The sequence below is a fragment of the Mytilus galloprovincialis genome, chromosome 8 (genome assembly GCF_965363235.1).
Source record: "Mytilus galloprovincialis chromosome 8, xbMytGall1.hap1.1, whole genome shotgun sequence".
Lineage (NCBI taxonomy): Eukaryota > Metazoa > Mollusca > Bivalvia > Mytilida > Mytilidae > Mytilus > Mytilus galloprovincialis.
Genome location: NC_134845.1, coordinates 21,873,579 through 21,897,478, shown reverse-complemented (window position 1 = coordinate 21,897,478; position 23,900 = coordinate 21,873,579). Strand labels below are relative to the sequence as shown.

Below are 23,900 nucleotides of genomic sequence, written 5' to 3'. Positions count from 1 at the left end.
ACTCTTGTTCCACGATCCTTTCAGCCTTGATCCATTCCCCCGATGACAATGTTAACGTTATCATTTAGTAAAAGAATATTAGTTTAAGGACAGCAGAAACAAATATGACACACGTATTATATTGATATTTTATTCTATTTGATAATATATATCTTTGTATATTTTCGTCTTTATTTGATAGGTTTATTTCTTTCAAAAGAATGCTGAACAGTTTTATTGCAAAACAGATTATTCAAAATTTGTAAAGTTAAACAAACAAAACGAAGAAATTAACTGACTCTAGGTTAAATACATATACATACAAAAATAATTCTAGTTTACATTTCGTATTACTTTCAGTGTATATCCTTATACGTAATAAAATAAACTTAAATGAAATAATAATAATTTTTATACAAGTTTTCATTGCGCGGAAGTAATCTTAAAAGTAGAAAATAGAAGACAGTTATGGGAGTTCTTTTATCATGTTGAATAAGTTTAAAACTGTTATAATGAATTTCATAACAGCGTGGCCAACCACAATACTTATGTTGGTAATATTACTGAATCATTTGCCTTTAAGGTGGTACCTAACACTACAGGGAGATAACTCTGTAAAATCAGCTAAACGTTTTAATTACGTTGTGTTCATAAGGGAATTTTAAGCTTCTCAATGATTAAAATTAGTGTTTGTCAAACTGCTATATAACCAGTGTAATTTTTCTGATAAAATGGTTGGTTCAAATTTTTAGAAATTTTTATATTCTTGTCAAAGGGTCAAAGTAAAGACTTTGTCAAAATTTTATGAAAATTAAACCAGCCAAAATAGTTTTAGGGAAGGTGTTGGGTACCACCTTAACTTGTTTGTCATCGACTATCGGTAACAGATATGTTACAATCACTCAGTCTGTTAGAGGCCATTTCACCAGGGGAATTACATAGTATAAAAGAGTAGAGTACATGTAGGTGCAAGAGAAAAAAAACCAGAAAGTTTAAGCATTCAACTTTTAAATCAACACATAATGTTTAGTCCTCTGCTAGTATAATTTGATTTAGGCGTTTAGAACCTTTGGCGACCCCACACTTCTTAAACTCGTACGATATGACAAGTGGGAATGACAGAAGAACGTTCACCTTATATGATCCAGTCAATTGATAACCAGAGCAGGCCAAAAAATTGTCTTTTACATTTGCTTAGAATTAAATTAAAGGACCATGATGTACGCACTAATATTTTGACCTATTCAAATCCTATCTCTTCTTCTGTTTTGTTCTAAATATAAAAAAGGAAAATGCAATAAATATGTATACTTTATTGAGACTTTATTTATTTTGGCAGAAATTATGAACTTCCTTACTCAAATAATTTGTAAGTGGTGTATACTTTATATATGAACCTGACAATTACATAAACAAAATATGAATAAAAATCATCAATATCTTCACAATTATTGTTATAACGTATACTATTATTTGTATATCTTTATAAGTTGTGCTTATATAGTGACACTGCTAAACGCCCGAAGATTTGTTTTTCAAGTTTAACTATTGAACTTTAACACAGAAAGTCGAATTTAGCTCCCAAGACTTTCCCGGTCTTTGCCACTCGAACAAGCACCCCTAGTTCTGTACCAACGTAATGGAAACTGACGAGTACACTTTGTACTGATGTATTTGAATCCCCAGAAAGCGCACTTTGTATTACTTTATCAGTATCCACAGGAAGCGCACTTTGTACCTTTTCATCTTTATCCCCAGAAAGCGCAATAGACAAACATCCTAACACAGTACATGAGTCATCGGTAACAAACATTGGAGATTTAGAAGTGGATGCATAGACATACAGAGAGGCAGTATTTGAAAAATCAGGTTGAACGCGCCGATGGTAGATTTTTTCTAACCTGGGTTGACTTATTTCAACTCTTTCTCCCAACCTCACGTGAATATCAAAAATATCATCACAAATTTCTATACCATTAACAATACGCTTCTTTGTTTCCGGATGGATTCCTTCATGAAAGTTAACGTGAGTTCCAATTCCATAGGAACACTTGGAAATTCTTGATCTAATCGCTTTTTGGTCGTGACCAAACAACACGGCACCTTTTAACACTGCCATCGAACAATCGTCTGGGTTTATAACACGAACTAGGGGGAAGTTTGTAACGATGCTGTTTTTAATCACTTTTGATTCAGCAAAACCCCCTACAAGAAGTAATGTTGTTATGTCTGACAATGTTTCTACATGTAAAAGTTGTCTGAGATGATTAACAAGCTTATCCAAAGTTTCAGTATAGAATCCTTCATACGTATCCGCATATATAAGTAGCTTATCTCGGACAAATTTAACCTTTTTACCTGTACAGGTAGTTTTAACATCTTCCCTGATGCTGACACCATGTATTTTTTCATATACCTCAAACAAATAGGAAGGACATTTAATACTGATATGAGAAGTTACACCAGGTTCATAGCTCCTCTTTTTCATTTCAAAATCGAGCAGTACATCTATCATTTCATTTGGATATTCATCATTTATTTTAGAAATGATATCAGATCCAAATATCGTGCTTAACAAAATCTGAAATTCCAGATCTATTGTTGTACCACCCCAGCAACCACCTGTTGCTTGGTATAATTCTCGGAGAGTTCCATCTCTTTGTATTTCATGAGCTGTTACATCAACAGTCCCGCCTGAAACATAAAAAAGGAGATTCTTACTTTTTTGTGTTTTCCGAATATTCTGTCTGCTATATTTCAATAATTTTCAGTTCTCTAATGTAAGAAGGTTTTTAACTATTTTCCACTCTATGAGGGAGCCAGATGCTAAATCAAATGCTGAGCAAGTCAAATCAAAGTCTTACCTGGATAAATAGTCTCATACATTGGAAGGAAGTCATTAATTTTATTATTTTTTATGACACTAATCGTGGATCAATGTAGTAAATAAACTCGTCATAAATACATGTACCAGGATTGTATTTACGCCAGACGCGCGTTTCGTCTACAAAAGACTCACCAGTGACGCTCGAATCCCAAAAAGTTAAAAAGGCCAAATAAAGTACAAAGTTGAAGAGCATTGAGGACCAAAATTCTTAAAGTTTTACCAAATACAGCTAAGGTAATCTATAATTTCTGATATAGAAAAGCCCAAGTATTTATGGCGATACCCTCGGGGAATTCAAATTCCACCAGCAGTGGCAACTACCCAGTGGTTGTAAATAAACTGTTACCAAAAACTATCTTTGACATTCTTATCATGACTTATAGCTGTTGGGATATATTAACATGAACCTACGTCCAGTCGGTACATGGGTATTAACTGACTCCAATGTTTAATTAGATTTAGGATAACAGCATTCTAGAGAGATATAAGTTATATGTAGCATAAATGTTATTGATTTAGGGATCCATAGACAGCCTGTCTCATATATCAAATATTTTGCTTTGATCCAGAACAGCTTCAGTTTTTGATATTCATTGTTAATCCTAGTATGATATTTACCCTGGTCAACACACTTTGCAAAACCTGTTGGATTATTTGTAATAAAAAAATCTGTAAGAGTTCTTATGAATTAGAATCATATTCAAAACAGTGTGGTTGTGGCCATTGATTGACGACCTAAATTATCCCATTGACTGGGGCAGATTATGTGAACGTTTGTCTGTAACGATCACTGCTTACTATATACTTGTTAAAGACACTTAAACTGTGGGTCACCAAGGGTTCTCAACACCTAAATAAAGTAATTCAAAAAACTAATCAGGAATAACAGGAGGTTTTGGTTTATATCAATAATATAAATCAAAACATACAGGTTATTCCTGGTTAATTTTTCGAATTATTTCATTATTGAAGGCGTTAAGAACCTTTGGTGACCCCACAGTTTAAATTCTATAATAAGTAGTGAACAGTGGTCGTTACAGAAAAACGTTCACCTAATCTGCCCCAGTCAATGGGATAATTTAGGTCGTCAATCAATGGCCACAACCACACTGTTTTGAATATGATTCTATTATTTTGGACGTACAAAAAAATACATGGAACATGCAATACAAATCAACACAGGAAAAGTCTCATCAAAAGCAAAGACACCAACACAATCAAAAACATATATCGGTACGTTGTTCTGAATATGTATGACATAAACCATTTGTATAGCGACAACATGCATCGTTACAACAGGAATAAAGGTAAGAGGTACAAGAAGGTTAATTGTAATGCTTATAGTTTTTTATATCTGCTTAACACAGACTGATCGTTTACGAACAAATGTTCTTTTACTTTTATATAAGCATTTCGAGTTCATGATAGTATGAACAGAGTGAAATACTGAAAGAGAAATTAAAATTTTAGTATCCTATTGACCTGTATTTTCACATATGTATTTCTGCACGTTACTGATCAGGATAATTTATGCTTATCCTACTGAAGCACATGAGATCACCACATTTTTGTGTAGGGTTTTGGTTGCTCAGTCTATATATTTCTATGTTGTCTTTTAACAGCTATCAATTGTTCTTTCGTCGTTTTTCGTTTTAAATAGATATAAGAAGATGTGGTATGAGTGCCAAAGTGACAATTCTACATCCAAGTCAAACTTTGTGAAAGTAAACCATAATGATTACAGTTCAAAGTACGCGGGTCTTCAACACGGAGATTTTTTATGCCATTTTTTGTATGACTTTAATCGATTGAAGAATTTTGTTGTCTTTCGCAATATCCTGCCCCTTGTTTATATTTATACTGATAATATAATAAAATACCTCCAATGTCCAACACTATGTACTTTGTTCCATTTTCTAATGCGTTATCAGTCATTCGTTTGCCTTGCATGGTGATGCATTGTGGTAGATGTTTACAGTATAATGATGCACCTTCCGGTTCCAAGGCGAGAATAAGGTGTTTACTCGGAATACCACCCTGAAAATCAGGTACATTCGATTTAAGTTTAATGCGGCTGTATTCATGACAAAATTACACTCAATCTTTTTATGTGTTCATTATAAATCAGAGTTACATTATAAGTAATCATGAACAATTTTTAGATAAATTTAATTTTAAAAGTTTATTTCTATTAAAACTGTTTAAATGTTTTTAAAATACCCATAAAAAAATAAATAGGAAAATTTATTCATAAACAACTTAGTTTCTCATATTCAAGTAAATTCTTTTAATGCTCGTCAACTTCGTACTTTATTTGGCCTTTTTAACTTTTTTGGATTCGAGCGTCACTGATGAGTCTTTTGTAGACGAAACGCGCGTCTGGCGTATATACTAAATTTAATCCTGGTATCTATGATGAGTTTACTTATTAACTACCTTATCCGCTGCATATCGCATGAACTGTTTTGCCTTTTCACTCCATATTGCCGGAACAGTTAGAACCCATTGTATCGTGTTTTCGTCCAGTATATTATCAGTATCACGGTTCTGTAGTCTTTGCATCAGATGGTTCCGTAGGTATCCAAGTACCAAAGCAAACATATCTATAGCAAGCATCTCCTTTCCAGAAATATCACGTATCAAAGTTTTGTTGTTCAGATTCTGAAATATTTGTTGGACTATAATGCAGCAAAACTGACGATAAAATGTACATGTTTTGATAAAAAAAAAAATAATAACTGTACGGTGAACTATAATATTGTTGTTATTTTTTTATTTTTTTTTGATCACCTGGAGATAGTCGTCTCATTGACTAGCATACCACATTTTAGTTTAAGATGTAGCATGCATGTTATTTATTGGTTGTCGTCCATCGCTGTTTGCCATACTTGTTTTTCGTTGATTGTTTTGTCAAAAAACAACACTATTTGTATCTTTTGTTTGAATTTGTTTCACATTGTGTCAGGTTATGCTTTTTATAGCTGACAAAAAAAAACGGTTATGTCAACAGTATGCATATTCTAAACATCAATTTATTCTTAAACTGCAGTTGATTTTTTATTTGAGAAAAGAAACAAGCTGCATATTTGAATGTTTTCACGTTGCCATTTTATTCATTTTTTTTTCTAATTATTTATATGATAGTAATCTTCATTATACATTTTGTTAAAACTATGTATTAATTCTTTCTATTGGTAATGAATAAAATTGAGAATGGAAATGGGGAATGTGTCAAAGAGACAACAACCCGACCAAATAAAAAAACAACAGCAGAGGGTCACCAACAGGTCTTAAATGTAGCGAGAAATTCCCGCACCCGGAGGCGTCCTTCAGCTGGCCATACTAATTTCCAAATTGTACACAAGAAACTAAAATTAAAATAATACAAGACTAACAAAGGCCAGAGGCTCCTGACTTGGGACAGGCGCAAAAATGCGGCGGGGTTAAACATATTTGTGAGATCATAACCCTCCCCCTATACCTCTAACCAATGTAGAAAAGCAAACGCATAACAATACGTATTAAAATTCAGTTCAAGAGAAGTCCGAGTCTGATGTCAGAAGATGTAACCAAAGAAAATAAACAAAATGACAATAATACATAAATAACAACAGACTACTAAAACTGAATAAATGTACATGTATTTAATTTATGATGTACATACTGTTGTTTTCTCATATATTAATACATTTTTTTTCTTTCAAAACCGTTGCCTCATAATGTTTCTGATGGAGGGTAGTACTAAGCTTGTCACGTTGTCGATCTAAGCAATTTGATTTGGTTAATCTTGAATTTTTATACCTTCGTGGTAAACAACATCATTTTGAACTTTTCGAAGAATAGATGATCCATGGCCTCTTCACGTTCTATTAATTCGTTGTATTTTCTGTGTGCTTCATATCCAAATGCTTTCACTTGACGATCTGGACCAATCAAAACTGCTGATGGAGCCTTTGCCGATAGCCCGCTGTTATGTGCCCACATATTGGTATATATTTTAAGCTTGTCTCTTTCATAATCGTGACGAAATGAATAGGCGTATCCAGAAAAGGTTGTTCCAAAATCAATGGCTGCCACCAAGATGTAATTCTTTATTGGCGTCTGGAGAATATATATTTTAAGTATTTCTTAAAGTGGTGTTAAGGTTCATGTGGACTCTTTGCCTAAAATGGCTGATTTTTCACCTCAAAATTTACTCTTCGTACAGACAAACCTATGCATTTGGAAAATATTTTAAGCATAGCATGCCCTAGATAAATATATTTATGTTTTATGTTAAGAAAAATAAAATAAGTTGGAAAAGAGGTAGTATTAAGTATTGCAATTTTTCATTGTTATTAAATATAATATCAGTATTTAGTACAAATGTAATCTTAAATCAATCCTAATTCTATCTTATTTTTGATAGATAGTTTTATTCATTCAAATGTGACGTTATTTTTTTTGTGTCCTTTTTTACAATTTCAAATATGACGTCACTTTGCGTTGAGGCCTTGACTAATTCGGGTGTGTCTAATTTTTGTGTTGGATTTTGTCGGTTTATGTAATGTATCTGGTTGTTTTCTGTAATTAGTTAATACTTCAGTTTTATCATGTATATCTTTTATATAGTCATTTTATAAAATTTACTGTTTGCAAAGTATAAATTATTCTAAATGATAGGGATGTTCTTGTCCCAAACAAAAACCCTTGGCTGTTTTTGCCACATCTTTTTTGAAGTTTTGGTTCTCGATACTGTTCAACTTTGTGCTTGTTTTGGCTTTCAAGCTTTTGTATCTGGGCGTCACTGGTGGGTCTTGTGTGGACGAGACGTATTTCTGACGTATTAAATTTTAAACCTGGTGCCTTTTGTTAGCTATTATTCGTGTGTTTCTTTGTCAAATATGTTCTCCTATTTATTTGTATTGTAGTCCTGTAATGCTGTGTTGTCATTTTAATGTTATATTTAACATGGCCATTAAAGCGGGAGGTTTGGAATGCCACAAAACCAGGTTCAACCCACTATTTTTTTTTATTTTTTTAAAAATGTCCCGTAATAAGTCAGAAATATAGTCATTGTTATATTATAGTTCGTTTCTGTGTGTGTTACATTTTAACGTTGTGTTTCTTTTGTGTCGTTTGTTTCCTCTTATATTTGAGTGTGAATTCACATTATTAAAAGACGTGTCACGGTACTTTTCTATCCCAAATTCATGTATTTAGTTTTGATGTTATATTTGTTATTCTCATCGGATTTTGTCTAAATCTTAGTTCGTTATTGTGTGTGTTACATTTTAATGTTGTGTGGTCATTTTCCTCTTATATTTAATGCGTTTCCCTCGGTTTTGGTTTGTGACCCGGATTTGGGTTTTTTTTTCTATCGATTAATGAGTTTTGAACATCGGTATACTACTGTTGCCTTTATTTAGAGAACTTCCCCACATGTAATAATTGAAGTGTATTCATTGACACGGACATTAATTGGACAATAGATACCTGACAATAATTGGTGATTAAAACTGTGTACCTGAGTGGACCATATCAAGCGAATTCCAATTGTTTGTTAATTTTATCATCTTCTGCAGGGACAAATAAAAGTGCACTGCGAAATACAGTTAATTATTTAATTTTCTAAATCATACCATGCATTTGATTTTTTTTTATCTAGAGCATGCTATGCCTTAAAACGTTTTGTTTTGAGATGCACATGTGTGTCTGTACTCTTTGAGGTGACAGACAGCCATTTTAGCCAAAGGGTCCACATGAACCTTAAAACAAATTAATGTTTTCATTATATATATAACGGATGTTAGTAGATGAACTTAAACTACTTATCCACTGGAGTTTTTCGATGGTCCTCTTCTTGATTTATCTTTCTGTGTAACGTGCAGTTTGTTATTTTCGGAATCTGATTACTGCGTTATTTAAATCATGAAAAACCTAGCGTGTATACAAATATTGTTATGCTATGACATTTTTCCGACATAGTCGGTATAGTTTCGGTTTGTGCCCTTTGAAGTTAAGGACGTTTAACTATGGCAACAGAATACGCATGCTCGAAAATCCTTTCTGTGATTGGACAAAGTGCTGTCATGGTGGGTGATTTGATTGTGTTTGAAAAAACGTCTCGTTAATTATATCGTGATGGAAAGCAAGTGAAAAACTATAAATATTTGAACTAGATCTTACAAAGATTTATATTTTTATTAAAATAATTGTTTCTCCAATAGCTGTTTGCATCCGTGACAGCTGTTTATTCGGGACAATTATATAATTTTTAATGTAAACTTTGTTGTACGAACGTACATGACTTTTAGAACGCACCTTAACGCATGTGAGATTTCCGCGGGGTTTTGGTGAATGTAAACAGAAAGATACGAGGACCGAGAATAATGAACACAAACAGAGAAAACGTTATTTAAATGGTATCTTAATTTGTGCTTCTGAAGGTTATCGAAATGATAGTTTTAAACATATACTCAAATTTAAATACGTCGGATATCTTTTTTAAAGATACTTCTTGTTTATATTATCTGTGTACTATTTGGTGCACGATCATAAAACAAAATTTGTATGAACATAACCAACTTGTATTGTATTACATTTGACACTGAAGAAGGTTATTTTTTTTGCGACGTAATTTTTCAACACGATTTTATAACATCCTCTTCGTATAATATAATATCTGAATTAACTTGCTTGCACGTATCATCATAGTTATTTCCTGTCTCCGTCAGAATTTAGTTTTAGTGAATACTTCCAAGTCAATTGAACGTAGATTAATTGATTGAAACCATTATAATATGTTATATTTATAATTATTTACTGCATAGTGTCTGTTACAGTAGTTGTTTAAATATAATCATATTATACAATTAACTATCCAATTCATTCATATAAAAAAAGATGGGCATGTTTGATTGTATTTTTGGCCAACAAGAAGTGTGGTCATTGAATAAAAATTCTATAATGTGCATCAATGGTTTATAAAAAAAATCCATACTAAAAATAATTGCCCAAGTTATAAGTGAAATTTAGTGAAATTTTGTACAAATTGTAATTTATACAAGCACTTTTTGTACAAATTACAATTCATACAAAGTCAAAATGCAAGTTGTAGTTTGTACGAAATGATAACTCGTACACAACATTTATATATACTTTTTCACTTTTTTGGTCTTTTGGAAAATGTTGTTTGTGCTGTATTTAGACCCTTCTACAACGAAATTTGTTTTACATGCACACGTATAAAAATTGCGGTTTTTTACCAACGCAATTATAGGTTTGAACGTAGTTTTCAATTTAGACTTGAGTATATTTTTTCGTTTGGGCTTGTATCATAGTTTCCCTCAGGTTTATATGATCCGTTCATCCTATATTGACTCTTAAAATTCAAGAGTCTATCTTAAATTGAGGGTACATTATATGGCCTTCCAAATACCGTTTCGATCCCTAACATCACTGAAGAGACATATATTGTCGAAATCTAGATCTGGTGTACAAAATAATATTGACACCTTATGTTTGTGGCATAACATCTGGGCCACAAGTTTATTATGTTCTGTTTACTATTAAAATAATATCAAAATCCCTTTTTTTACATCTCGTGATCAATTTTATTTGGCAATCGCCAATGGCAGTCAGCAGGGTTAAAGAACATCAGTTGTTCAACCTGTTAGTCAAATGCGTTTTGTTTAAATATACTTTATCACGTTTTTGGTCTTTTGGAAAATGTTGTTTGTGCTGTATTTAGACCCTTCCATTGGAACTTCTGTTAGGTGGAACAAATATACGTTGACACTACAACGAAATTTGTTTTACATGCACTCGTATAAAAATTGCTGTTCTTATCCAACGCAATCATAGGTTTGAACGTATCTTTCAATTTAGACTTGTTTATAAAATAAAGAACAGGTTCCAGCCCCGGCACCGGGGAGGAAGATACAAATCAAATCTACTCTAACATCTTCTAGGCACTTTATATAAAAATATGGCCACAAGTTAATTATTTTCTGTTATATTAAGATCCATTTCGTTACATCTCGTGATCAATTTTTTTGGCAATCGCCAATGGCAGTCAGCAGGGTTTAAGAACATTAGTTGTTCGATCTTTTTTGGTCTTTTGGAAAATGTTGTTTGTGCTGTATTTAGACCCTCTACAACGAAATTTATTTTACATGCACACGTATAAAAATTGCAGTTTTTATCCAACGCAATCATTGGTTTGAACGTAGTTTTCAATTTAGACTCGTATATATATATATATATATATATATATATATATATATGAGTCTGAAAGATTGTGTAACAATACCGATAAATAGATGGAAAACAAAACACTAAAAAGTGTTGAATATCACTGCACAAAGATGGAAAAACTGAACAGATGATATAAATTATACAATAATTGCAAATATTTCGGCTCAACAAATGGCCTTCTTCGGTGACAAAAGTTTTAACAATAATGAGATATAATGTATAAGGTGTAAACATAGATCACTAATAATACAGGTAAGTTTTGGTCGATTGATTTTAATCCAAAATCCTGAATATAATAATATAAACACTAGACTGTAAATTTAATTATTTCTTTCTATTGATTCCATCTGGATGGAGGACACCCAGTGTTTTTATCCAAGACCTCTCCCGATTTTCTCTTTGCCTATTTTGCCATGTACAATCCTGTTCGATCACAAGGATCTTCATGTGATCAAAAATCTTTCAGATTGTGATCTGGTAACCTGAAATGTTGGCTGACAGGAATATACGGTTTTTTTGTGAGGTCACTTCTGTGGCCATTGAGGCGTTTGTGAAATGGCTGCATAGATTCACCAACATATTGGAGACCACATCTAGGACACTCAAGAACGTAAATCACGTTTGAGCTTTTGCAGTTGACATTGCAAAAGATCTTGTATGTCTTTTCTGTGGTCTTACTGTGAAATGTTGATGAATGCTGCAATTGGTTGCAACATTTGCAGCGCTTGTCCCCACAAGGCTGACAATTACCTACAGTATGGTTAGGTTTGGAAAGGTCAGCACGGACAAGTATATTTCTCAGGCTGTTAGGTTGTTTGAAGGCAATCATGGGAGGCTCAGGAAAGATTTTGGATAACTTCGAATGTTCTCGATTGCTGTCCAATGATCACGAATGGTCTTGAAACTATTTCTCAGGCATGGATGGTAGGTGAGCACACATGGGATTCTTTTACTTTTCTGTTTATCTTTGTAAGTTAGCAGACTGCTTCTGGGGATGGATTCCGCTTTTCGAAAACTATTTTTGATGTTTTTGTGTTTATATCCCCTTCTTTTTAAATGTCCTTTAAGCTGCCCCAGACGTTGTTTTGCAGTGTCTTCAGAGGAGCAGATTCGCCTTATTCTGAGAGCTTGGCTGTATGGAATGCTCTTCGTGTAGTGTGGAGGATGGCAACTTTCAGGCGACAGGTATTGATGAGTATCTGTAGGTTTAGAGTATATATCTGTGTTTATTATACCTACAGAGAGGGTGCTAGATGTATCAAGGAAGTTTATGGTGGAATTAGATGTTTTATGGGTGAATTTGATGGTAGGGTGTTGATTGTTAGCATTTGTTATAAAAGTTTGTAATTTTTGGTCTCCCTTGTCCCATTTCATGTCAACGTCATCAATAAATCGATACCAGGAAAGCGGTTTTTCGATGGAGCACTCCAGCAGTTGCTTTTCAAATTTACCCATGAATATATTGGCATAAGATGGAGCCATTTTTGTACCCATAGCAGTGTCATTTGTCTGTAAATAATGTTCTCCTTGGAATGTGAAGTTGTTCTTTTTCAAGACCATAGTAAGCATTTCAACTAAGCAATCAGTAGGTGGAATTTTAAGAGATCGAGAGTCCCAAACTTCTCTACATGCTTCAATACCATCCGCATGGGGAATATTCGTATAGAGAGAGGTGACATCCATAGTGACAAGAGTAGTATTGGCAGGTAGAGGGTTTAAATCCTGCATCTTTAGTAAGTAATCTGTAGAATCTTTAATAAAAGATGGCAAGTTTTCTACATGTGGTCGAAGATAGTAATCAACGAATTCGGATATTTTTTCGGTGGGATGACCATTAGCTGAGACGATTGGTCTACCTGGGTTACCAGGTTTATGAATTTTAGGGAGCAGGTAGAATCGGCCAGGTTTTGAATTTTCAGGTTTTAAATACTTGAAAGTATCTATATCAATGATGTTATTGTCACACATTTCCTTTAAACATTCTGTTATTTCCTCGCTGAATTGGAGTGCTCCATCGAAAAACCGCTTTCCTGGTATCGATTTATTGATGACGTTGACAGGAAATGGGACAAGGGAGACCAAAAATTACAAACTTTTATAACAAATGCTAACAATCAACACCCTACCATCAAATTCACCCATGAAACATCTAATTCCACCATAAACTTCCTTGATACATCTAGCACCCTCTCTGTAGGTATAATAAACACAGATATATACTCTAGACCTACAGATACTCATCAATACCTGTCGCCTGAAAGTTGCCATCCTCCACACTGCACGAAGAGCATTCCATACAGCCAAGCTCTCAGAATAAGGCGAATCTGCTCCTCTGAAGACACCGCAAAACAACGTCTGGGGCAGCTTAAAGGACATTTAAAAAGAAGGGGATATAAACACAAAAACATCAAAAATAGTTTTCGAAAAGCGGAATCCATCCCCAGAAGCAGTCTGCTAACTTACAAAGATAAACAGAAAAGTAAAAGAATCCCATGTGTGCTCACCTACCATCCATGCCTGAGAAATAGTTTCAAGACCATTCGTGATCATTGGACAGCAATTGAGAAACATTCGAAGTTATCCAAAATCTTTCCTGAGCCTCCCATGATTGCCTTCAAACAACCTAACAGCCTGAGAAATATACTTGTCCGTGCTGACCTTTCCAAACCTAACAATACTGTAGGTAATTGTCAGCCTTGTGGGGACAAGCGCTGCAAATGTTGCAACCAATTGCAGCATTCATCAACATTTCACAGTAAGACCACAGAAAAGACATACAAGATCTTTTGCAATGTCAACTGCAAAAGCTCAAACGTGATTTACGTTCTTGAGTGTCCTAGATGTGGTCTCCAATATGTTGGTGAATCTATGCAGCCATTTCACAAACGCCTCAATGGCCACAGGAGTGACCTCACAAAAAAAACCGTATATTCCTGTCAGCCAACATTTCAGGTTACCAGATCACAATCTGAAAGATTTTGATCACATGAAGATCCTTGTGATCGAACAGGATTGTACATGGCAAAATAGGCAAAGAGAAAATCGGGAGAGGTTTTGGATAAAAACACTGGGTGTCCTCCATCCAGATGGAATCAATAGAAAGAAATAATTAAATTAACAGTCTAGTGTTTATATTATTATATTCAGGATTTTGGATTAAAATCAATCGACCAAAACTTACCTGTATTATTAGTGATCTATGTTTACACCTTATACATTATATCTCATTATTGTTAAAACTTTTGTCACCGAAGAAGGCCATTTGTTGAGCCGAAATATTTGCAATTATTGTATAATTTATATCATCTGTTCAGTTTTTCCATCTTTGTGCAGTGATATTCAACGCTTTTTAGTGTTTTGTTTTCCATCTATTTCATCTATTTATCGGTATTGTTACACAATCTTTCAGACTCATATAATTTTTTCTGTTTGTGTAGTATTGTCAATTTTGATGATCCAATACCTATTAAGTTTACTGGTTGGTAGATTCTTATAGACTCTCTCTCTCTCTATATATATATATATATATATATATATATATATATATATAAGTACGTCTGAGTCAGTGAGTCTACAACAGATGTATCCATCGGATCGCCATCAATGATGGTGATACATGTTTAGACGAGTTGTATGTATATATATATATATATATATATATATATATATATATATATATATATATATATATATATATATATATATATACATGTTTAGACGAGTTGTATATATATATATATATAGATATATATAGATACATCTGTTGTAGGGTTGTCACTGACTCAGACGTACTTATAAATATAATTATTTTCTGTGACTGTATCTTACATTCATTTGTAGGATCCTTTACTATAGATAATTTAGCTGATCTGTAACAATAACATCTTCATGCCTTATATATCATGTACTGCAGTACGCCGCTAGATTAAAACTGACGTGGAAAGGTAACACACGGCCAGCGAAAGCTCTTTTTTTGAGAGCCCAGGTGGTCGTGTGGTCTAGCGGGACGGCTGCAGTGCAGGCGGTTTGGTGTCACGATATCACAGTAGCATGGGTTCGAATCCCGGCGAGGGAAGAACCAAAAATTTGCGAAAGCAAATTTACAGATCTAACATTGTTGGGTTGATGTTTAGACGAGTTGTATATATATATATATATATGTATAACTCGTCTAAAAATCAACCCAACAATGTTAGATCTGTAAATTAGCTTTCGCAAATTTTATGTTCTTCCCTCGCCGCGATTCGACCCCATGCTACTGCGATATCGTTACACCAACTCGCCTGCACTGTAGCCGTCCCGCTAGACCACACGACCACCTGGGCTTCATAAAAATAAAGCTTTCGGTGGCCGGGTGTTACCTTTCTATGTCAGTTTTAATCAAGCGTCGTACTACAGTACATGATACATAAGGCATGAAGATGGTATTTTTACAGATCAGCTAAATTATCTATAGTAAAGGATCCTACAAATTAATGTAAGATACAGTCACAGAAATAATTATATTTATAAGTACGTCTCTGAACTAGTGAAAACTCTACAACAGATCTATCCATCGGATCACCAGCAGTGATGGTGATACATGGCTGTGTACATTTTATTATTTTGTACAGGTTATTACTTGTACAAAAACTCTGTATGAGTAATTACTTGTATGATGCCATCATACAAGTAATTACCTGTACAAATATAATTGTACCAGTAATTACTTGTACAATTTTTGATGAGAAAAAGATAATAACTTGTACAACACCATATCTTTGAGTTGTATGTGCGTCTACTTTGATCTATTAGGTTAAATCTATAATTCCAATATATGATATTACATTTGCAACTTTTATTCATGATTTATTTTCGAAATGAATTGTGGAAGGGTTTTATTTTATTTTTGCTTTTAACGACTTTGTCACTTTGCACTAGTAGTCAGTATTTAAGTGGCAACAAGCTGTTAAGTGAAATTTGCTCAATGTCTCATGCTAGGTTATGTTGTTACTCTGCGTTCGTCGTGTTTCTGAATAATAATACTAATATAAAAAAGAAGATGTGATCTAATTGCCAATGAGACAACTCTCCTCAAGAACCCAAATGACCGTTATAGAAATTAAGAACTATTGGTCACCACACAGTCTTTAACAATGAACAAAGCCCATTCCGCAAAGTTAGCTTTGAAAGGCTCTGACATGGCAAATGTAAAACAATTCAAACGAGAAAATTAACGGCCTTATTCATGTACAAAAATGAATGAAACAATATGTAACACATCGACAAGCGACAACCATTGAATGACAAGCTTGGTACAGGCACATACATGTACACAATTTTGCCCGGGTTAAACATGTTAGCAGGATCCCAACCCTCCCCTAACCTGGGACAGTGGTGTAACATTACAACATAAGGAAAGAACTATGAAAATCAGTTGAAAGAGACTTAAGGTGGCTCGGGCCTATTCGAAGTTTCTATCAGAAGTGCCGTATTTTTTGTTATTTTATTCTTTACAGATAGTGAATCAAATTGGTCGAAAAAAAATAGGGGGTCACGGACCATTTAAGCTCAACATTTTACTTTTAAACAGTATGTAAAAGGGACTATTTTTCAATGAAATGATAGGGAAAATAGAGGTGTTGACACATTTTTATCGGAATATCAAAAAAACGTTCTATGACACTTGGTCCAAAACTGTAATATAAAAAGCTGAACTATAGCTTCAAAGAATGAGCAAATAAAACACATAGGTCACGGATAACGAAAAAAAAATATTTTGCCTTTAAACCCAAATATTGGCGGGAAAATGGTGAAAATGGGTGAAATGTCATTTTGACCCTTTAACAAATACGGATAATAACGAAAATATTCTTTTAGTCACATAACTACAATGATTTAACATTTCTAATCAATCAAAATATTTAAAAAAAAATATATCGAATTTACGACAAATACTTTTGTAATTCATGCGTGAAATTATGCGCAGTCGAATAGTCCAGAACCACCTTAACTCATCCGATGGATATAATCAGAAATACTACACAGAGTGGACATGACTGGGTACCTGTATATCCCGTACAACAACAAAAACAAATACCCACTAAGCACAGAATACACATTTGAAAAGAAAAGAAAAACAAAAACAAACTTAATATAGATTTCAAAAATACATACTCTCTATGATAAGGAAAAAAATGTAAGGGTTCTACGGAAGCCAGTGTCTCGCCCACTTTTATGTCAATGGTAGGCTCGGCAAAAATGAGTAAAAAAATCAATAAAAATATTACTCTCGATACTATCTTTTGATTGCAAGAAGCTTCTGTCCAAGTTTGGTAAAAATCTAGAATAGTTTAAGAAAGTTATTAGAATTTAAAAAAATTTAACCACAGAGTGAATGTTAGTCCATTTATAAGTAAAAAACGGGAAAATGTAACAAATTTACTTATGGATACTGTCCCGGCAGAAAAACTAAGTCCATTTACAAGTAAAATACGGAAAAACAGGAATTTAATTATTACAAGATTTACTTCTGGATACTATCTCATGATCATAAACAAACAAATAAATAAATACGAGAAAACAGTAAAAGAAAAATAATACCAACAATCTCAGACTTAATAACTCAAAGAAAGGTGTTTTTCAATGAAACATTTTGTTTAAAGCAACAGTAGAAGCATATACAACTCAAAGATATGGTGTTGTACAAGTTATTATCTTTTTCTCAACAAAAATTGTACAAGTAATTACTGGTACAATTATATTTGTACAGGTAATAACTTGTATGATGGCATCATACAAGTAATTACTCATACAAAGTTTTTGTACAAGTAATAACCTGTACAAAATAATAAAATGTACACGACATATACAACTCGTCTAAACATCAACCAAACAATGTTAGATCTGTAAATTTGCTTTCGCAAATATTTTGTTCTTCCCTCGCTGGGATTCGAACCCATGCTACTGAGATATCTGGACACCAACTCGCCTGCACTGTAGCCGTCCCGCTAGACCACACGACCACCTGGGCTTCATAAAAATTAAGCTTTCGGTGGCTGGGTGTTACCTTTCCACTTTCCTTTTCAGTTTTAATCTAGCGTCGTACTATAGTACAGGATATATAAGGCATGGAGATGTTATTTTTACAGTCAATTTAGTGGTCTAGCGGGACGGCTACATTGCAGGTGATTTGGTCTCACGATATCTCAGTAGCATGGGTTCGAATCCCGGCAAGGGAAGAACAAAATATTTGCGAAAGCAAATTTACAGATCTAACATTGTTTGGTTGATGTTTAGACGAGTTGTATATATATACACACACAAGTCGAGAAAAGAAACGATACAAGGCAATGTATTTTCAATATATATAATCAAATTGATTACACTATTCCTAGGTAAATAATAACACAATTGGTCTAATATTTACAGAGTGTTATTTTCTTATCAAAACCCTTAATTCAAGGCAAATACATGTTTTTTTAGGTCATTTATTTGTTATTTCAAGAATCGTATTTTCATGCAAAAAAAACTATAAAAGAATATTTTTTTTAACCTTTGAACTTAAAAGAATGGTCTGCTTAAAAATTTGAATACCTTTGCAGATATTTGAATAGTATATTCTTATCTTCGAAATTAAGAGCCGACTTTCGTCATCATTTTCCGCAAAATAAATGTGTTCCCTGTGTTCAAAAACATTTTTGTCACTTTCCAATTTGGTCAGATTCTTTTTATCATCATGATCAAAGCAAATGCATATTTTTCATTGACTGATTTGACGGTCTTTCCTATTTATTAAATCTATGATAAATTGGAGTTTAAACTTGTGTATCGAAACTTTGTTGACTAGTATTATAGTATATAGACGGACCAGTTCGTGATGTTTTTGAATGAAAAATATAAACACTGGACAATCGTCGTTCCTTTTTGAAACAATTCCACACATTTAAAAAATTCAGTTATTTAACGGCTAAAACATTTTCATAATGTTTACATTTTTGCGACTTTACCTGAAAAACCAATGATTCTGCACATGGTATTCTGTTCACTTCATCTATTCTGGAATATATTTCATCATCTTCTGGATAATCTGGATTGGGTATGTGTGTATCTACCTAAAAGAAATGAATCATACTATGACTTGAAGAAAGCTACTTTTAATTTAGAAATTCTATAAACTGTCAAACAAAAATATTTTTTGATATAAATAAAGACTACAGTAGTAAAACGCTGTTCGAAATTCGTAAATCGATTGAGAAAAAACAAATCCGGGTTACAAAAAAAAAAACTGAGGGAAACACATCAAATATAAGAGTCGACACAACAGAAACACAACACTAAAATGTAACACACACAGAAAAGAAGTATAATATAACAGTGGCCATATTCCTGACTTGGTACATTGGTACAGGACATTATTAAAAAAAATGGTTGGATGAACCTGATTTTGCGGCTAGCAAAACCTCGCGCCTTTATGACAATGTTAAATATAACATTAAAATGACATAATCACATGACAGGACTACAGTGCAAATAAATGCAAGAACATTCAGGACAAAGAAATACACAAATAAACATTACAATAGGACATTTCGACATGCTAATAGCAAAGATACCAGGCTTATTCTTTAATACAACATACGTGCGTTTCGTCTATATAAGACTCAACGGTGACTCTTAAATCAAAACTGTTAAGAAAGCCAAACAAGTACAAAGTTGAAGATCATTGATGACCCAAAATTCTAAAAAGTGGTGCCAAATACGGCTAAGGTTATCTATGCCTGGGATAAGAAAATCTTTAGTACCTAGAATAACTATTACTTTTCCGACCGGTCAATTAATAAAAATGACCATATAAATGATGTTCATGTCAAGACCGAAGTGGTGACTTATAAAAGAATATAACAAACACGTAAAACAAAAAACGAAAGGACATTAAACAGTACAAAATAACCTTGCATTGTCACCTACAGAATAACGCTACGCTACAAAACAAACAAACTATTGAATTTGTTTTTTACTTAATGTTCAGCGGGAGATATGTCATACCTATTCATGACGAGACCAAGTGGACGAGACAATTTGATAATGTATCAGTTGGTAGGAAGTATTTAACTATGGGCTCAGCCTCAATACAGGATCAGAAGTATTCGTCATGCACTATAAATAAACTCATTATAGGTACCAGGATTACATTGTAAAGACTGTGCATGATGTCTTAACACTAAACTGTTGGGTGGAATCTTATAGATATTTTATTCTGGGGAGACATGTTTTATTCATAAGTTGTACGCAGTTTGGACGCATGAATACTTAAACGTGTAGTTTTCCATTTTTTGTAAAGGGGTTTTAACCAGCTTCCAGATCTGCGAGTACACTTTGATCGGTACTTCGTGTCAATTTTTTTTTATATTAGTGTTGGTTTGAGCTTCGTGTCTATCTGAGGAGCAGTTTAAACTGATTGTTAAAGTTTGTTACTGGATGAGGGGCAAAAGATACCAGAGGGACATTCAAACTCATTAATCGAAAATAAAACTGACAACGGTATGACTAAAAAGAAAACAATAGTGCCTTGTCATCGATGCATAAACATAGAGGAAAGATTGAGCGCTCACAAACCCATTGTCGTCTATTTCTGTCTGCTATGTTTGTGGTTTGTTCTTAAGCATATTTCAGACAGTTGATTTTGTCATCTGAAATCGAATTGGGGATTTTAATAGCTTGACTAAATGGTATTAGTGACCAAAGCTCCACGTCCTTTAATCTCTATTGGCTTGTTGTCTCAATAACGATTGAATCTAACTTCTCCATTTTAAAACATCTGCCCAAAAGTCTCACGTTAAGCATTTATTTTAAACACGAGCTTTGTATTAAAAAAAATGTTACAGTGTGTAAAATGTATTTATTTGTACAGCGATGATGACTCGTATTTCTCTTTTCAAATGCTGTTTTAATCTAATATGTCAAATTCGAGATGTGTGAAATCGTAGTGAATCTGATTACTAAGTCTTATTTATTCAATTAACATAATTTTAAAAGGTTTAAATGATTTTACTGATTGTGATTCTTATCAATACATTATCTTTTCTTTTGATGTCTTTGTATAAGTTTTGCCATTTTCTGTCATTCTTGTTTTTAATCTAACTTGAAATTATCAAACACAAAAACTTATTTTGCTATCAAATTTATCTAAAAACACGTTTTTAAATGAATACAGTTTCAAATGAAAAGAAAATCAAAAGTAAATAAATACATTATCCGAGGTAATGAACCTGCTGGAAATAAGTATTTTCTATGATCAAATATAGGTTAAATCATATTGAACCAAGGACGTTTTACACTTTAATACTTATATAAAGTATAAGTATACAGTATTTACATAGTTAATGTAAAACACCCTTAATGCAATCGTTAATTACTGCTCATAAAGCATCGAACGTTCAAGTACTAATACAGCCTTGACTTTCAACCTTTTTTTGCTGAGCGTTCTTGGTGAAGGTAAATCATAACAAATGCTTCGGAGGCACAAATGTTTTATTAAGTGTTTTATTTTAATATTATTATTATTTTTACCGAGCGAATGCCTCGAATATTAAGGACATTAAAATCCCACTATTTGAATAGTGTTATTACTTACGTAACCATGATTCCTTTGCTTTGTAATACAATTCCCCATCCTTTATCTACAAATTAGTTTAATACACAGTAGAGAAACTTTTCTTTAATTTGTATTGCGCACTTGTTTTATTAAGTATGAACAGTAGCATACGAGTCACAAGCCAGTGAACATTATAAAGAAAAGTATTCTTAGCCATTAAAACTTGACTTAATTTTAGGATACGAAAACCTCAGGTAAAGCAGAACAAAATGTACATTATTTGTTTAGGGGCCAGTTGAATGACTCCTCCGGGTGCAGGAGTTTCTCGCTGCATTAAAGACCCATTGGTGGCCTTCGGCTGTTGTCTGCTCTATGGTTGGGTTGTTGTCCCTTTGACACATTCCCCATTTCCATTCTCAATTTTACTAATATCAAACTCAAAAGAACCAAACACCAAATATGAAATCAGGACATTCTAGTAATGCTGTAATACTGACGGCAATACTTTTGAGATGAATAATACACTGTACTCAAAGAAAAACCAACACAAAACTGGTGAATGTTGAATGATAAAAAAACAACAACACAACTTTAAGTTAAGTAAAGGGAACGCAATTGCACTGATTGTTTTCTTATTGTTTTCTCAAACTTCCTTTTCCTTAATTTTTTGAATTCATATTGATAGCTGATATATTATCAAATGTTTAATATTATCATAACTGTGTATAGCTATAGATGAATTATGTATTTTTTAAAGACTCCTAATTAAACAAACAAAAAACACATCAAAATTATATATCCTGCTTTATCTATACTTTGCTAGCCACCAAAAATATCCGATTATTTTAAAAGAGAGAGAGGGGATACCAAAGAGACAATCGAAAACAAAAAGTCCAATAAAAACAGGCAGCGTCCTATTTAGACCCGCATAAGAATATCAATGACATAACATTGCACAGAACATCAATTGAGTAACACTAACCCAATGAAAACATGTGACAGTATATGTGGCATCATTTATTTCAAGTTCATTTTGATGGATGCATTTAACTTAGTCGCCTCATTTTGAAGTTCTGTCAGCGAAAGGGTATCATCTCAATAGCGGAAAGTAAGTTGCAAGATATTTTTCTATGTTTGAGCTTCTTTTGAAAGGTAATGTCTAACGTCTACCTTGTAAAAATGACGGAATAAGACGACTAGTAGTAAAAAAAAAATTAACGTGCTAATTTTCTTGCACTAGAAGCGCATTTCGACAATACATGTCTCTTCAGTGATGCTCGTGTCCTAAATAGTTGAAATCAAAAGCTTATATAAATAATGAAGAGCTATAATCCAAAAGGTCCAAAAAGTAGAGCCAAATTCGTGAAAGGAATCAGAGCTTTGCATGAGGGAGATACATTCCTTAATTTATAATAATTTCTATCATTTAGTAACAGCAAATTTTTATAACACAAAAAGAAATCCGTATTTTCATGCCAGTACCGAATTACTGGCTACTGGGCTGGTGATACCCTCGGGGACTAATAGAGGTGTCACTGATAGTTCCTATAAACAAATCCTCTAATTAGACCAAATTTTATTGTTTACATTAGAGACATTACCATACTCCCTGTACGAGGTAAACAACTATACTAATCCACAAGTTATAAGCAAACTGAGGAAATGCATTGACCAACTTCTAATTCCACACGACTGCATGTATAGAACACCCATTTAAGTATCCGATAGGAAATTCTATATAGTACTGAATACTTGTAAACAAAATGAATTTTTCATCGAATCTAGGTTTAAAGCAGGTGCCCGTTCATCAGAGTTAGATGATATCATTCAGGAACGAAAACACAAGGTCATAAATGTCATAAAAAAAATCATTTCACATTTATACGCCGGTACCTGTTGGTTGACTGCTCAGAAAAGTTATTGCTTAGAACATAGAGACAACGAAACAATTCTACAGTCAACAGAGCAATACAAACAAAAATCCTCTCCAACTACAACAAATACAAAAGTCACAACAAAACAGATACATACAAATTGGATGCTTTTTAGATAACAAGATGGATCAAACTTCTTAACACACAACTTGGTGAAATAAATTAGCGGCTGAACAAGAACACAATCAACCAGGAAATATTTCTTTCGAGGCGGAGAAAAAACAGAAAAGATAACTTCATTCAAGTGGAGGAAACGGAACTCCTGACTCTTCTTAGGATAACAATA

At 33.3% G+C, this 23,900-nt stretch overlaps 1 protein-coding gene across 3 annotated transcripts in view; it reads right to left on the bottom strand.

Annotated features, from left to right (window-relative positions):
* Positions 1-1,277: 1,277 nt before the first annotated feature.
* LOC143085327 (heat shock 70 kDa protein 12B-like) overlaps positions 1,278-23,900 on the bottom strand; it is a 25,523-nt gene continuing 2,900 nt past the window's right edge. For 2 of the 3 annotated variants that reach the window (XM_076261608.1, XM_076261609.1), the window contains exons 2-7: positions 21,720-21,765; positions 19,093-19,197; positions 6,668-6,967; positions 5,303-5,527; positions 4,747-4,903; positions 1,278-2,673 (exon numbers count right to left, since the gene is read on the bottom strand). In XM_076261608.1, coding sequence (XP_076117723.1) covers positions 1,535-2,673; positions 4,747-4,903; positions 5,303-5,527; positions 6,668-6,967; positions 19,093-19,197; positions 21,720-21,758 — 1,965 coding nt within the window. In that variant the 5' untranslated portion in view covers positions 21,759-21,765 and the 3' untranslated portion in view covers positions 1,278-1,534. The remainder of the gene's footprint in view (positions 2,674-4,746; positions 4,904-5,302; positions 5,528-6,667; positions 6,968-19,092; positions 19,198-21,719; positions 21,766-23,900) is intronic. The other variant, XM_076261610.1, reaches the window with a different exon arrangement.